This window comes from Leucopleurus acutus (assembly GCF_964270905.1).
Source record: "Leucopleurus acutus genome assembly, chromosome: 2".
Classification (NCBI taxonomy): Eukaryota; Metazoa; Chordata; class Mammalia; order Artiodactyla; family Delphinidae; genus Leucopleurus; species Leucopleurus acutus.
In genome coordinates this window covers 81,421,990-81,436,905 of record NC_139143.1, presented here as the reverse complement: position 1 = coordinate 81,436,905, position 14,916 = coordinate 81,421,990, and the positions used below count along the sequence as shown (strand labels likewise).

General features: G+C 46.7%; 1 protein-coding gene across 1 annotated transcript in view; it reads right to left on the bottom strand.

The window, feature by feature from the left end:
- Positions 1-14,916, bottom strand: part of ADAR (adenosine deaminase RNA specific) — a gene marked incomplete at its 5' end in the record, with an annotated part of 40,192 nt that overhangs the window by 14,422 nt on the left and 10,854 nt on the right. Inside the window, 3 exon segments of the mRNA XM_082833678.1 lie at positions 259-277; positions 279-494; positions 2,352-3,781. Coding sequence (XP_082689804.1) covers positions 259-277; positions 279-494; positions 2,352-3,781 — 1,665 coding nt within the window.

Genomic DNA, 14,916 nt, shown 5'->3' with positions numbered 1-14,916 from the left:
ACAGTAGTAATTTAAATGTTCTTCGTCTCATTTCTTATCTGCCAAGAGAGGAGATTGGATTCAATAATTTTTAACGTCTCTTTCAACCCTGAAAATCTGCAATTCCAGTTAGGTTGGGAGGGGGCACTAGAAGGGGAGCTGGGTATGAGAAGAGGAAACGTGGGCTGGTGAGGCAGGGTAGAGGTGGGAAGCTGACTCTGAGACAGTGGGTTGGGTAGGCTGAGATTGTTTCAAGAGGGTCACATGAAGTTCTGATACTTCACAGACTTGGAGAGTGAACTGATGTCCTCCCAGAGGGCAGGACACCTACCTTCTCTGATTCTTTCTCCGAGGAACAGTAGTATGATTCTTCTGATCTTCCACTGTCTTTGGCTTTAGCTTCCTCAAGCAGAATTGTCATGGCTTTCATAGCTGCATCCTGCTTGGCCACTTTCTTGCTGCCAGCTTCAGCTGGGGGAAACTCTCGGCCACTGATGACAACTTGGAATTTAAATCTTGATGGAAAGTGATTAGATGTGTGAACACTAGTCTAGGCCATCCCTTCTGCCCTCTCCAAAGAGATCTTCACCCTGGAATTTCCTGCTACACTAAGGGGCTTGTTGACTTGTGAAGGAGATGGAGGATAGGCCAAGGGACTCCTGTCCCTTTGGAGGCTCAGCCTGTTCCTATTTTTTGGGAAACAAAGCAGCCAGTGACTCTCTCTCCAAGCTCATTAGAGCAAACATAGCCACAGGTGATAGGAAACTAGCTCAAGGGAAACCCACTACCTTTTAGCAATGAATTAATATCAAGTCTGTACAAAAAATGATGAGCTATAAAATCACCACTACAGTCTTGTTAGCAACCAAAGAGCCTTTACCCTAAAGCAATGGTGGTAGACTTGGCCACCTCAAGGGCAGCTCCTAAGGAAAGCGAAGGCTTCTTACAGTGCAGTCTCACACTCCCCAGACACCTACAGGGATCAGATACCTGCCCCTTTTGGGGGCCTATTTTCATCCCCAACCTACCCTCAGAGATACACCACTCTCATGGTTTCTTTTGAGTCATCCTATAGCTCTATTTGTCTGATGCCTGAGATGAAAGGAATTTCCCCTTGTTATGCAGAGAACCAAAAAGCATTTGTTCTAGGCCCCTGGACTTAGCTTAGACAGCCTCTGTTCAAGCTTTCATATTTGTTCAGCTCTTTGCTCAATCTGGGATTTCATTTAGAAAAGTAGGTCAAATTTCTTATTTCCTGGGTCTTCTGAAATATTTGAGCATGGCATCAATGTTTCTTATAGCTGGAGTCCAAAGAAAGGTTAACCACAAAACCCACTGCTGTTCCCCAACTCTGGGAAGGGGGATGGTAGGAGAAGAAAGAGAATGACAGCCATCCAGTCTCTACCCCAGACAGAAGCACACCAGTCCTGGCCCTGTCAGCTTCTGGACAGATGCACCCCCTCTTCTTAACAGCTCTCCTGCAATGCCATCTCAGTGTCATGAAGACAGAATAAGGAGGAAGGGTCACCGCCGGGAATCCTTTACCCTCAGACACCAGGCTACGGTTAATGTAAAGGTTAGTGGGATTCTCTGCTGGCCTCACTGGCAAGCAGTCACTCAGCTGCAGTGGTTTCAGCTCTCCGCTAGGCCCTGCAGCAGCTCCTGGGCCCACCTGTCTTCCTCAATCTGTCCGCTGCCTTGGAAGAGCCTATGGTGCAGGGCTGGGCCAGCTGTCTGAGTGAGGTAATTTCTGATTTCACAGCTTAGGAGCAGTAGCAAGTGCTAGCCCACCCATCTGTGCAGAGGCGGTGTGTAAAATTAGAACCACCACCTTCAACAGGCAGGCAGCCGTGCACTCTACAGCATCCTCTCCCTACGGGAGCTGAGCAGGAGCGGGTGGGGATGTGCGGTTTGGACCCGCTGCTGCTTAGCAGCACAACCCACCCTTACTCTCTGTGTGCACACTGCCACTACCCACCTGTTCCTGCACCCCCTGGGGGACTCAGCTCGGGGGGAGGGAGGACGGCACATGGAAGGGAGCGGGAAGGGTGTCAAGTCTTCATTACCTCTGGCCTTAGGAGGCAGGCATAACACTGATGCATGGCAGCTAATCACCTCCAAAGAAGCTTCATTTTAGCCAAGGCTGCCAACCTCCCCCTTGCTCAGCCAAGATTTTGGCTGGGCCGAGGTCTACATTCCCTGCTCAAGATGTGGAGGAAGGGCCAGACAAGGGTGATTCAGCCCACAGGCAGGAAAAAAGAGGGAAAAGACAGGGGCCACCAACTGGCACTGCTCACGAGTCAGCAGAGACTCCATCAGGAGCAAGAGTGCCTGACCCCAACCTTAGGCACAAATCCTGGGTGGTCTCTTACCGAGGTTCATGGGGTGGTCCACTCTGCTCTATCAGGTTGAACTCACAGGTCTGACTAGCGAACTGAGCATATTCTAACAGGCCGCTGATGGGGTTCTTCAGCTGGCACTCTGTCAGTTTCTTGTAGGGTGAACACCGTGGTAAGCCATGACTGTAGAAGGAGGGCATCTCCATGATGGCTCGAAACTCACCTGGTGCCGCGTGGATACTATTCAAGTCATCTGGGATGTCATCTGTGGCCCACTGGCCATTTTCAAAGTCAACATACCCTGTTTTGGAGGGGCCATTGTCATGAACAGGTGGTTTCAGTTTTATTGGTTCTGGTGTGACCTCTTGCCTAGTTTCTAACTTTATGATGGGTTCCTGCCCATTCTCCACTTTTTCTGTGGTGTCCATGCTGTTTGAGGCATCTGACGCAGGTAAGTTGCAGGTGGGGAGATCTGCGATTTTTCTGGTCTCCTGGATAGCAGCTTGAGTGGTTTCCGGAACGTTGTTCGTGTTTCTCTTGATCTGTATCCTCTCCCGCTTCTTATCGGTCAAATGCCATATGGGAGGGGTCGTCCCTTGCCTGTAGACGTCCCCCTGCCTTTCCAAGTCAATCAGCACGGCAGTCACATCTCGGGCCCTGGTGAAGCCAATGTTTTTAGCCAAATTCAGGGCAGAGGAGTTGCACACATTAAACAGGTAATCGCAGATCTTTTCCTTGATCTCAGCCATGTCGAGAGGCTCAGGAGGATCTTCCAAGCCAGATGTGAGGCTTCTGTCTTCAGTTTCCAAACTGAAGTCTGAGCTTGGAGCTCCCTGGCTATGACTGTCTGCTCTCGCTGCTTGGCTGGGCTGGTTCCAAGCCTGAACCGGAACTGAAAGTCTCCACAAAGGGGGCGTTCCTGCCTCCCGATGCAGCTTACCCTTCTTTGCCAAAGAGTATAAAACTTGATTGATTTCCTTCTTTTGGGCTTGGAGTTTCCTGGCCAGATCAAGTGCTGTGGTGGCCTTCCCTTCCCCAAGCTCCTTCAAGAGCTCTAAGATCCTTTGCTCCTGATTCTGGCTGATAGTCAGTTCCTGGAAACGTGAGGAGAGCCTATCAACACCTCTCCATGGCTGAACCCAGCCACGTGGGGTAGGATGCTGGAACCCTCCTGGGAGCACCTGACTTCTGAGAGGCACGCCCCTGGGGACACCCGGGATCTGAAGGTACCCGCCTCTGGCAGGTGGTCCTGGAAACCTTGGCCCGAGTCCAGGAAGGAACAGTGGCAGTGATAGTGCCTGCTTTTCAATTAGGGGTGCTTCTGGGAGTTGCCCCTTGAGAAACTCTATTTGCTGGAGCTGGAAACTATTAGGATAAGATCCCAGCCCTGGCTGCTGGTGTCTGAGCTTGCTGTGCTCATAGCCTTGAACGGGATGGGTTTGGTATCTGTTGAGGGAACACCCCTGCAGAACAAGAAGATGGAAAAGAAAGTGAATTGGGACTGCAGCGGCGAGCCTGTCCCTCCCCGCTGCCTGGGGTGGGTGTGAGGGCTGCACCTGATTCCTAATAAGCTGAGAAGGCAAGTGAGACGTGGGCTTGTGACCTAGCTAGGGTGGCCCGCCCACCTCATAAGTACTACCTGTGGACCCGACAGTGGGAAGAGATGGAAGAGCAGGAAGCAAGACGTGTAGAGTCACAGTGCTCGCCGTCTGGTAAATGGGCGGCGGTCTGAGAGAAGATGGCGAAGCTTGTGACCTACAGAACCGGGTTCTAAAGACACGCTGTGGAAGCGGCTATTGGGAAGTAGCTAAAGGGGTGTGGGAGGCTAGGGCCGAGGTATCCAGGAATAGACGCTGCCAACTCTGCACAGCCAGGGGAGCCTGGTGGTTTGGGTAGAAGTGCCCAGTGTCCCTTCCAAGCCTGGGCACCACACTGAAGGACGAGAACCATGTGTCTTTTTTCTAAGGACAAAAGGGACCCTGGGGGTGTCAGTAAATACCCTGCTGCCCGTCCCCAGGGCTTGCATATCTAGGAACAATGATTCCTCTTGCTCACATTCCCCTTGTCTGATTCTCCTGAAGGCTACAGGGACCTGCAGGCAGCTGCGTCCCTTTCTTCAATAACTTCAGCCTTCTACTCCTCAACCCCTGCGCCCCGTCACAATGAGGGGATTTTAGCGCTCTTGCTGGTCAAGCTCACAGCACGCTCGCTGCACATCTCCTTAGTGCGGCTCCAATGATGGCCACCTCCACCTTTCAGCCACACAAGGGGCTTGTGCGGCTCCTCATTCAATCTCACTGTTACTTGAGCCGGGCCACTATCAAACCTCAAACCCTGAAACTTTTCCAGGGTCAGTGAACTTTTTCTGTAAAGGGCCAGAGGGGCATTCAACTGTAGCACAAAAGCAGCTACAGGCAAAATGTAAAACTTCCTTTTACAAAACCAAGGGGAAGGCTGCACTTGGCCCGCAGGCCGCCGTTTGCAGACTCTTGCTCTTCTCAGCCAACAACTTCTCTGTGTTTCTACCTCCACCCCTGTAGCTGCAGGTCAGCCACTCCTGGTTTGTCTCCATTCTGGCTTCACACACCTCCTCATTCAGCCTGGATCTCATGGTCAGTTCCCTTCACCACCCAAGGCCTGCTGTCCCCTTTTTCTGTTCCAAAGGTTCTAAATGGTGCTGGAGGAGGATACCGCCTCACCACGCTAAATTCCTGCTCTTGAACTTCTGTTAGGTTTTCACACGTTTGGTGGTCAATTCAGTACAACAAACATGTGCTGACTCAATGTGGATTGAGCTCTCTTCTTTAAAAATTCTCCTCCAATGGCTTGGCTACCACCTGTGCTGAAGCTTAAGACCTGAATTTTCAAATGCCTAGACGATCTGTCTGTCCCCTTAGATATCCTGCCATTACCCAAACGCCACACATTCTGAACTAAATTAATCTTTTCCCTCAATCCAGCCCCTTCTCTCACTGTTATTACTGTTAATGGCAGCATTCTCCTGAGTTATTAAGGCTGGAAACCTGATCATCTTTTCTGCCTGCCTGCCTGCCTGCCTGCCTTCCTCCCTCCCTCCCTCATCTCTCACACCTCATCAGGTGGGTGCCAAGTCCCATCTTGTCTACCACCTCTATCTTTTCTCTTAAACATGTCTTTTCCAGTTCTAGACCCTCATTACCTCTCACATGGGCTACCACAAGTGCCTCTCATCTTTCCACCCCTCTACACTCCAGTGCAATGTGCCTGCTTTTCCCCTTACTGCCACCTATGACAACTCACTACAGATCTCTCTAACTGCCACCTTCTTCAGGAGACTTCCGACTCCCCCCCACCCCCCGCCGACCCCATGAGAGTTTCCTCTCCTTGAACTCCCATCCAGCACCTGTTACACCACTTACTTTACCTTTTATCATAGCTACTGATTTTTTTTAATGGCACATATAGATTGTAGTGTGTCTGAAAGGTGATTAACAATATTAGGTACCCTAGAAATTATTCTCAGCTCTCCACTATTAATATTCCCCATGTAGTATTGATGGGGGGGCTGCAGTCAACTCGACAGTAAGCCCCTGGGGGACAAGGACTACACTTCAGCTATCTTTGCATCCCTAGCACCTAAGGCAGCACCTGGAACAAAGCTGATCCTGAACCAATGTCTGCACGAACAAGACACTGCTAGACACGTATTCCATCTCTTTTCTTCTCCTCTTGCTGCACACAACCCCCCTACCCCCACCTGGGGCTGAGGTATATGTGAGTACAGACAGTGGGTGCCTGGTTCACAGGACTCAAAAGGATACACGAATTTGTTAACAATAGTTATTTTAGGGAAAAATTAGAGGGAGATTATTAATTTTTTTCTTTATACACCCTAAAATCTCCTAAAAGCAAAACCAAGCCAAACCACCACTTGAGAACAGCCATTTGGAAGAGAGCCACTGAATGGCAGGTGAGAGCAAAGAAAGTGAGAAACCAACCTCCATGGTGACCATTCCTAAATCCCTCAACATCTCCACTCACCCAACTTCATGCCTACGTACTATACAAGCTATGTAACAAGCCACGTAACATTCACTGCTCTGCAAAATTTCACTTTAATCTATTCTCATATATTTAGGATTAAGAGACAAGCCCCCCACCTCTACCACATGGGCTCCAAAGGGTAATATATTGGTTTGCATAAAGAAATGCTTTTCCTGTAAGTCAGGTGTCCCTAATCCTTTTAAAGAAGGGAAAAATATATATACACATGCACACACATATGTATGTATACATACCACACACATATATATGTACTTGTGTACATATACTTTATATATATTTAAAATCGAGGTATATTTACATACAGTAAAATGTATTCTGTTTAGTGTATAATTCTATGAGTTTTGACCATATAGAGTCAAAGCACACACAGCCTTATAACTACCACTCAGATCAAGATGTAGAACATTCCCATTTCCCAAAAACGTTTTCTCATGCACTTTGCAATCAATTCCTTTCTCCACACACAGCCCCTGTCAACCACTGATCTGTCTTGTCTCTCTAGCTTTGCTTTTTCCAGAATGTCATCTAAATGGATTCATACAGTATGCAGTCTTTTGAGTCCAGCTTCTTTTGCTTAGCATCATGAATCTGAAATTTGTCCATGTTGATGCATATAGCAATAGTTCCTGCCCTTTTTTGCCGAGCAGTTTTCCATTATATTGATATACCAGTTTTTGGAGATAATGAATAAAGCCACTGTAAACTTTCTCCTACAGGTTAAGAAGGAGCACAGACGCTAAAAGTAAAGCATGTTGTCCAAGTGGGGCTAAAGGAGGCGTGGGCAGCCGTGGGGTCCTAGCAGAAAAGCAGAGGGGAACTGTCTTGACCTGGGCTCAGGCCTTGTTCCTCAGAAGGGGGGAGGGGAGTGCAATTTCCCCACAAACCCTCTTCCACGCCTTGCTCGACACAATTAATTAGCAAAATACAAATTCCTAAATTCCTAGAACATAAATTTTGTTTGGCAAGAAAACACATACACACACTCTCTCTCTCTCTCTCTCACACACACACACACACAACGCGCATATGTCATGCATGAAAACAGGAGCGTAGGGAGGTATACGATGAGCCAGGGCGAACAAGTTGCAGGCGGCCCGCTCTGGGCTCTGACCCCAGCGGCTTACCTGCCTCGGGTCCATGGCGCGCCCGAGGCATGTCCAGGTGTCCGCTCGCCGTGACCCTCCCCAAGGGGGACCCTTCCCAACGCGGGTTGTCGGCCTCCAAGTCACAAGAGGCGCCTCTGGAATTAGGACAAGCCCAGGCAGGCGAGGAGCAGGGTTGTGAAATGGCTCCGGTTCAATTTCACTTTCGTTTCTTCAGAAGGACCTCCCTCTTTGGAAAGTTTGGCCGAGGGGCGGGGCTTGGGCAAAGCTAGCGTAAGCCATCTGGTTTCACGCGGGTAACAAGTTTAATCCCTTCCTTGCATGAGAACTAGGCAAGATACTCTTTTTTAGGAAAACAGCTATAAAAACTGAGCTCTTTATTCCCCTCATGGTCTTCTCAGGAATACATGGGATAAAGCAAACGGAGAACAAAGCCACCCTGCGAAGCCTAGCGCTGGAGAAAAAGCCTGCGGTTCTGTCCTCTTACTCCCAGGTCCAAACTAACGTGACCTCGTGTCTCTAATGTGGCAGTGCGGGGGTGGGGGGGGAGGGGTGGCGAACTCTTCAGATGACTAACGTCCTCACTGTGGACTTTACTCATACTCTAGCATATTAACTGACGCGACCACTTAACAGCCAGTATATAGTAGCAAGATAATGATACCAGCAACTGAACAGTAAAGGATCTACATCATAAAAGCATCCCACCTTTCAGCATCCACCATCCAGGCAAGGGTCAAATCGTTTACAGGCCTGATCTCTCTCTCTTTTTTTTTTTTGGACGCGCCAGTGCGCCCTGCAGTGCAAGTGCGGAGTCAACCGCTGGACCGCCAGGGAAGACCCACCTTATCTCCTTAATCTTCACAACACCTCTGCCGGGTAGGCATTATTCCCAAATTACAGATGTGGAAATGGAGGCTCCACTGGGACCACGCTGCTGCTAAATCCAGGCCTGACTGCGGAAAGTCACTCTACACTTGCTCAGGTTACACCATGGCTTTCCAAAAGATAACTTTTGTTATCAATGGACTTCATGATCAGGCTTATATATCTGCTCTGTTTTGTCCAAGATGTCTAGGAAAAGATTCTGTAGATCAATTCTATTGCTCAACAGCTCCCCTCCCCCCATCTGTGAGAAATTTCTTTTTCTGTATTTAATTTCAATTTTATCCCCACTGTGTGAATGAAAAATATTGCCTGCCATATCAGTAAACAAAGGATGTTGCAGCCATCAAGCCATCATATTATAGCCACCACAACGGTGAGCCCTGAGGGAAACTCAGGATGAGAAAACACAGGATATATCTGTTTTTCTTTAATTAACAGTAATCTGTTGATGTTGCCAACTACCTGGTCTTGGTTGCAAAAACTCCTATATATCCTGGCTCCCTCCCTTGCCTCTTTAGAGCAGTCTCTCAGAGTTATCTGAGATGCTGTGTCCTGGGCTTAAGTCTTCAGTTTTGTCCACCAAATAAAACATGACTCTCAACTTTTAGGTTGTGCATTTTTTTCAGTCGACAACTGCTTATGAGACATACAAGGCAGTCCCTTCACAGCACTGTCTCCAGCTGATGCCCTTTCTCACTGTCCTCTCACTCCATTCACCCTAAGTGTTAGCCCCCCTCCCCAACTTCTCATTTCTAGCGTGGCATGTACTTTCCCTCTCCATGCCTTTGCACATTCTATTCCTTTGCCTTGAATGTACTTCCTCCATTGCTTCTGGTGAAAGTCTTTCAAGATCTGCTTCAAATATTACCTCCTAGGGAAGTTTGCCCCACTCTGGGTGGGGGAGTAGGTGCAATTCGTGGTTCCTTATTTTGTGCTTCTCTCTTATTCAACACTTACCCCTACTAGAGCACTTTCACCATCCTCCAAAAATTCCTCATTCATTCATTTAACAGAGACTTTACTAAGCACCTAATGTGTGCCAGATACTGTGTAAAGCACTGAGGACATGACACAAATAAAAGTCCTGTCCCTTCAGCTAACAGACAGCCTAGTGGAGAAGACTGATGCGTCAACGATTATCACAATGTTATGAACTACTTGTTTATGTATCTGCCTTTAGATCTGTAAAGTCTACTCCTTGGGTCAGGGAACATCCCCACATCCCCTGCATAGTGACCTTCAGAGTTATAGTTAGTTGATTGAATAACCGACTGCTCGGTAGAAAAAACAACGGGCAAAACAGTGACACGGGAATGTCACAAGAAGAAATTAAAAATATCACCACACGTAAGAAACAGTGCTCAATCGCATCATGTTAGGGAAATGCACAGCAAAGCCTCAGTGAGTTACTGTCCATCCGTCAAACAGGCACATTAACCATCTGATCAGAGCAGGGGGGAAAGCGGAGCAGCTCCTAGTCACCACAGGAAACCTGGGAAAGGTGTGAATGTACACACCCTGCAGTTCAGCAATTCCACTCCGAGACCAGGATACACATACAAGAAGTTGGTAGTTGCATTATTCATAATAGCTCCTAACCTGAAACAACCCAAATGTTCATCAAAAGGAAAATGGATAAATGGTGGCATTTGCCTATGATAGAATATTATACAGCAGCAAAAATGAAAGAACTATAACCACATGCACCGAAGTGGCTAATTATCTAAACAGGACACTGAGTGAAAGAAGCCATATACATAGTTCCACTTACATAAAGTCCCAAACCAGGCAAAACAACTATAGTATACACTGCATAAAAGACAGGATGGTGGTTATCTCTAGGGAGGGAGGAGGGGTTTTGCCTGGGAAGGAATGCTCTGGGTGCTGGTGATGTTCTAGTTCTTGACTTGGCCACACATATGGCTCTCCAATAATTCATTAAGTTATACACTGACGCTTTATGTACCTTTCTGTAGGTATGTGCTGTACTTCACAATTTTAAAAGGTTGAAAACAACAGCAAACTCTCCCTGTACCAATTCCAGCTTACCTCCCCATGTTCTACTTTTCATTTAAGTATAATGAAATGAGTTACGTCTTACCTCTGCTTTCTTGCCTTCAAGCTAAACAATCCCAAAGCCTTTAACCCTTCTACAGGAATGATCCAGGGACTTCCCTGGTGGTCCAGTGGTTAAGAATCTGCCTTCCAATGCAGGGGACGCGGGGTCGATCCCTGGTCTGGGAACTAAGATCCCACATGCCGCAGGGCAACTAAGCCCGCGCGCCACGACTACTGAGCCTACGCGCTCTAGAGCCTGCACGCCACAACTAGAGAGAAGCCCGTGTGCCACAATGAAAGATCCCGCATGCCGCAACCAAGACTGGACACAGCCAAATAAATAAATAAATAAATAAAAATTAGAAAAAAAAAGAAGATCCAGAGAAGCAGTAATCACAGCTACTGTGCAGAGGAAGCTGCACTGCTGCTGCCTCCATGGCTTTGAATCGAACCTAGGATGCAGTGGTGAAGCAGGGAGGGGAAATATGTTTCCTAAACAGAGGTTCGGTTCATGCCTTGAAAGAACAACAACTGCTCTTGTCATTTAATCTCAGCAGCTTGAGTAACTGCAGACAGAGTTATTCATAAACATTTCATCTCCTCCCCATCAGGAATTGTTTCAGCTCCCACAGGGTTGTGAGGTGGTGACATCAGTCTTCGTGCTGTTCTATTGTAGGGGCTTGAGTTGGAGGAAGCTCTTTTAAAAATTAACCAAAAGTAACAGGTTGATTGCAAAAAGTTTCAGAAAATACAGATGAGCAAACACTGTCAAAGTTACCCCTAAATCTCCATTGTTAATTCACTGGTGTCCACCCTGCTGTCTTCCCTGTGCGTAAAGCCTCCATGGACACACAAGCGCAGCTCTCCTAACACTGGGGCTCACCTCCCCAGGAGCCTGTGTCTTCTGCTCAGCTGTGAAGTAACCCCAAATGCAAGACCTCCTGTGAACATACTACCTAGGGCTACTTGCTAACAATCACCTAAGTGATTAAGAGTTACCATCTAAAATTTGGTATTACAGAAAAAGCCCCCCATTCAGTGTTCTCAGAAATCTGGCTGCCACATAACACTGCCAAGCTCTGGCTCCATGTGTGCCTTCAGGGGCCTGGACTTCACCCATTATGGGGAAGGACGCATTATCATTTGGGCTACTGGGTTGGTTTTAGTTTCCAGTCCCTGCTATTCTTGCTTTTAAACTATAAATATAACTGTTAGTCTTCTTTGTAATGATTAATTTGTCTTGCGGATATTCTGCTTAACCTTACTGTGCGCAGGGGTGCATATTTACAACAACGGTCTTTTTCGTCTGTAATTTCCTACAACCAGACTTTACTGCACATATGGGCTACATCCAATTGGATCATCTATCTCCCTACTGTAAAGCAGATGTCTGCAAACTCCTTCAATATTTGCTCATACAGCAGATACTGCAACAGAAATGTACTGACTGTGAATGTGTGCTACTGAACTTGCAACACATTATCAAAAAAGTAATGAATTACTGAGGTATTTTTAAGTACTAGGGCACTATTTTAGAATAGGATCTGTACAAAAATAAACTCATGTTCTTATCTTAACTCCTAGGAAATACATAACAAGCAATTCGTAGAGTTGCTAGGCATAAATTTATTGCCTTCCTTTTTTTGTTGTTGTTGTTTCTCTTTCAATATATCATTGGGTTTTTTATTCCACTAAACAGCTACTGCCACATGAACATAATTTTCACAATTTACAGGGTCTTCCTATAATAACCCGACTTGCTTTGATAACCTATAAGGCAGAATAGCGAAGTTGCCCAACTGACTGAGCAGTGCTCCACAGCTGTCTTTATGCTGATTTATATTCTATTGAGGTTAACGACTAGACTGGCTTTTGCAGTTACAAGAAAGCAAGAGATGCCCCAGGTACCCCCAGAAGAAACAGAGGTCTCCAGAAGTGGGTAAGTGCCTCTACCCAAAGTTATCCAGTAAATGAAAGAAGAAAATGGTATTTATCAACCATTTATAGGCATTGTGATAAGTATTACCATATTTTAAAGATATATTAGTAATAATGTCAAAACAATACTACTACTAATGGCTAACATGCCTGTGCTGAATATTTTACATGCAAGTTTAAACAGGGAATGTACGTTTAGTCTCCTAACCACCCCACAAGATGACTCTACATAGCTTGTGGTCTCCTGCAATAAGTCCTGACACCCTGAAACCACCTCTTCCATGCTAGGTTGGTCTGGCAGGCAGCACCTGACTGACGTCTGGTTTGGCTCTGGCCAGCAAAGAGGTTCAGCTACTGGGCCACACTTGGGTTCCGCTGAGCCAGAGTCCAAAGGGGGGACCTCCCTCTCACTCTTGCCTTCTCTTCCTTCTCACCCCTAGGACCTAGCCTATGAGTGGCTGGGCTCAGTCCCAGCTTCCTGCAAGGGCAATGTCCCCATCTCCATGGCTTGCAGGAAGCAGACGGGACAAGTGCAGTCCTGTTCTAGGCAGGCCCGAGGGCAGCCTCTGCCCCCAAGTTCTGCAGTGTTTCCGGGGGAAGTGGGCCGATTTCAGGAACAGCCAATCGCAGAAAGCTGACTTGCCAAGTGGCCAATTCCCTGAATAACCGATTTACTAAACTACCAATATGCTGACCTCACCTTTTCTTTAAGCTCTCTAGTCTCAATCGACCAGTTTTTATCCTTCCTTCACAACAGTATTAGAGGAAATGTACTCTGCCCGTCTCCCTGAAGCTGAAGAGCTGGAGATTGAGGAGGAGACCGGGGGAACAGTGGGAGGTGGCAAGGTTGAGGGGCTTTTGTGGAACTGAATTTCAGCGTATTGATTTTCTGAGAATTGACCTAGAGCTATTTCCAGGTGACCACAATCTTCTTCCCAAAGGGAATGAATAAGGCTTTGCTATTCCTAACATATGACTTTAAAAGCACTTCTTTCAGCATCGACAAGTTCAGAAAAATTTCCATCTACGCACACAGAGGAGAAGGTGCGTGAAGACAGTGAAGACGTAGCAGAGAGAGATTTGAAGACACTGGCCTTGAAGGCTGGAGTGATAAGGCCACAAGTCAAGCAATGCAGGCAGCCACCAGAAGCTGGCAGGGGCAAGGACCGATTCTCCCGGAGAGGCTCTGGAGGGAGCACAGGCCTGCAACACCTCGACTTCCTCCCAGTGAACGGACTTCAGATTTCTAGCCTCCAGAACTGTGAGAGAATAAATTTCTATGGTTTTAAGCCACCAAATCTGTGGTAATTTGTTATTGCAGCTGTAGGAAACTAATACACCATCCTGGAAAGGCTGTGCACATCAGGGAGCTCCAGGTACAGGACTAGCACAGACCTTGCTGTGCAGCCAGGGATTTCTGTATTTGGGGCTATCAAGGAAAAAGGCAGCAACAGACCAGCAGACCAGCTGGCACAGATGATGTGCACAGCCACAATTTCCACTTTTTTGTTAAACCAAACAGTACAGCCTTCTCATTACTGTCCAGCAGAACTAGAGCTTTTTGTTTTATTTGAAGAAAAGGATATTTCTGTAATATAACAAAGACTACCTATCATAAACTGAGAGCCAATATCATATTTAAAATGGAATAGTTAGGCATTCCCACTAAAATAAGAAATAAAATAAGGAGGGCCATCATTACCACTGTTATCTCCTCAATTCTGAGATGTACTCCAAACTTTTCTGATATTGGGATGTGAATTACATGCATGTATATTATGTATTGGTATATTTTGACTAGTAGCCCCTAAAAGCTATTATTAAATTGATAGCATGTTCTTATGCTCAATGGTCTTAGAATCAGAGATATGGTATTTAACATTATTTTGAAGATCCTAGCATATTCTATAACACAAAACAGAAATAAGAGAAAACTATTAAAAAAGGAAAGAAAAACATTATTTGCAGATGATAATATCATGACCCTTGTTGATCCAAGAAGATTAAATGAAAACTCTTGGACCACCATCAGTTAAGTAATATGGCTGGATATAAGAGAAATATACAAAACACAACCCTTCCTTATATGAAAAATACTATATTCTTTTTTTTTTTTTTTTTTTGCAGTACGCGGGCCTCGCACTGTTGTGGCCTCTCCCGTTGCGGAGCACAGGCTCCGGACACGCACGGTCAGCGGCCATGGCTCACGGGCCCAGCCACTCCGCGGCATGTGGGATCCTCCTGGACCGGGGCACGAACCCGTGTCCCCTGCATCGGCAGGCGGACTCTCAACCACTGCACCACCAGGGAAGCCCCAAAATACTATATTCTTAACAGCAAATAAAACATTAAAAAAGAAAAGGGAAACATCTGGGAATAATCCTAAGAAATGTGAAGAGCCTACACGTGGAAAAGTACAAAACTCTGTTGAGGAATACCTGTTTTAAGTAGAAGGATACACCAGCTCCAAATGTGATGGCGGAATAGTTTATGAACGCCAATTAGTGCCAAATTAAATAACAGTTTATTGCAAATTCTAGTGAGCTTAGGGGCAGTAAGGAGTGGAT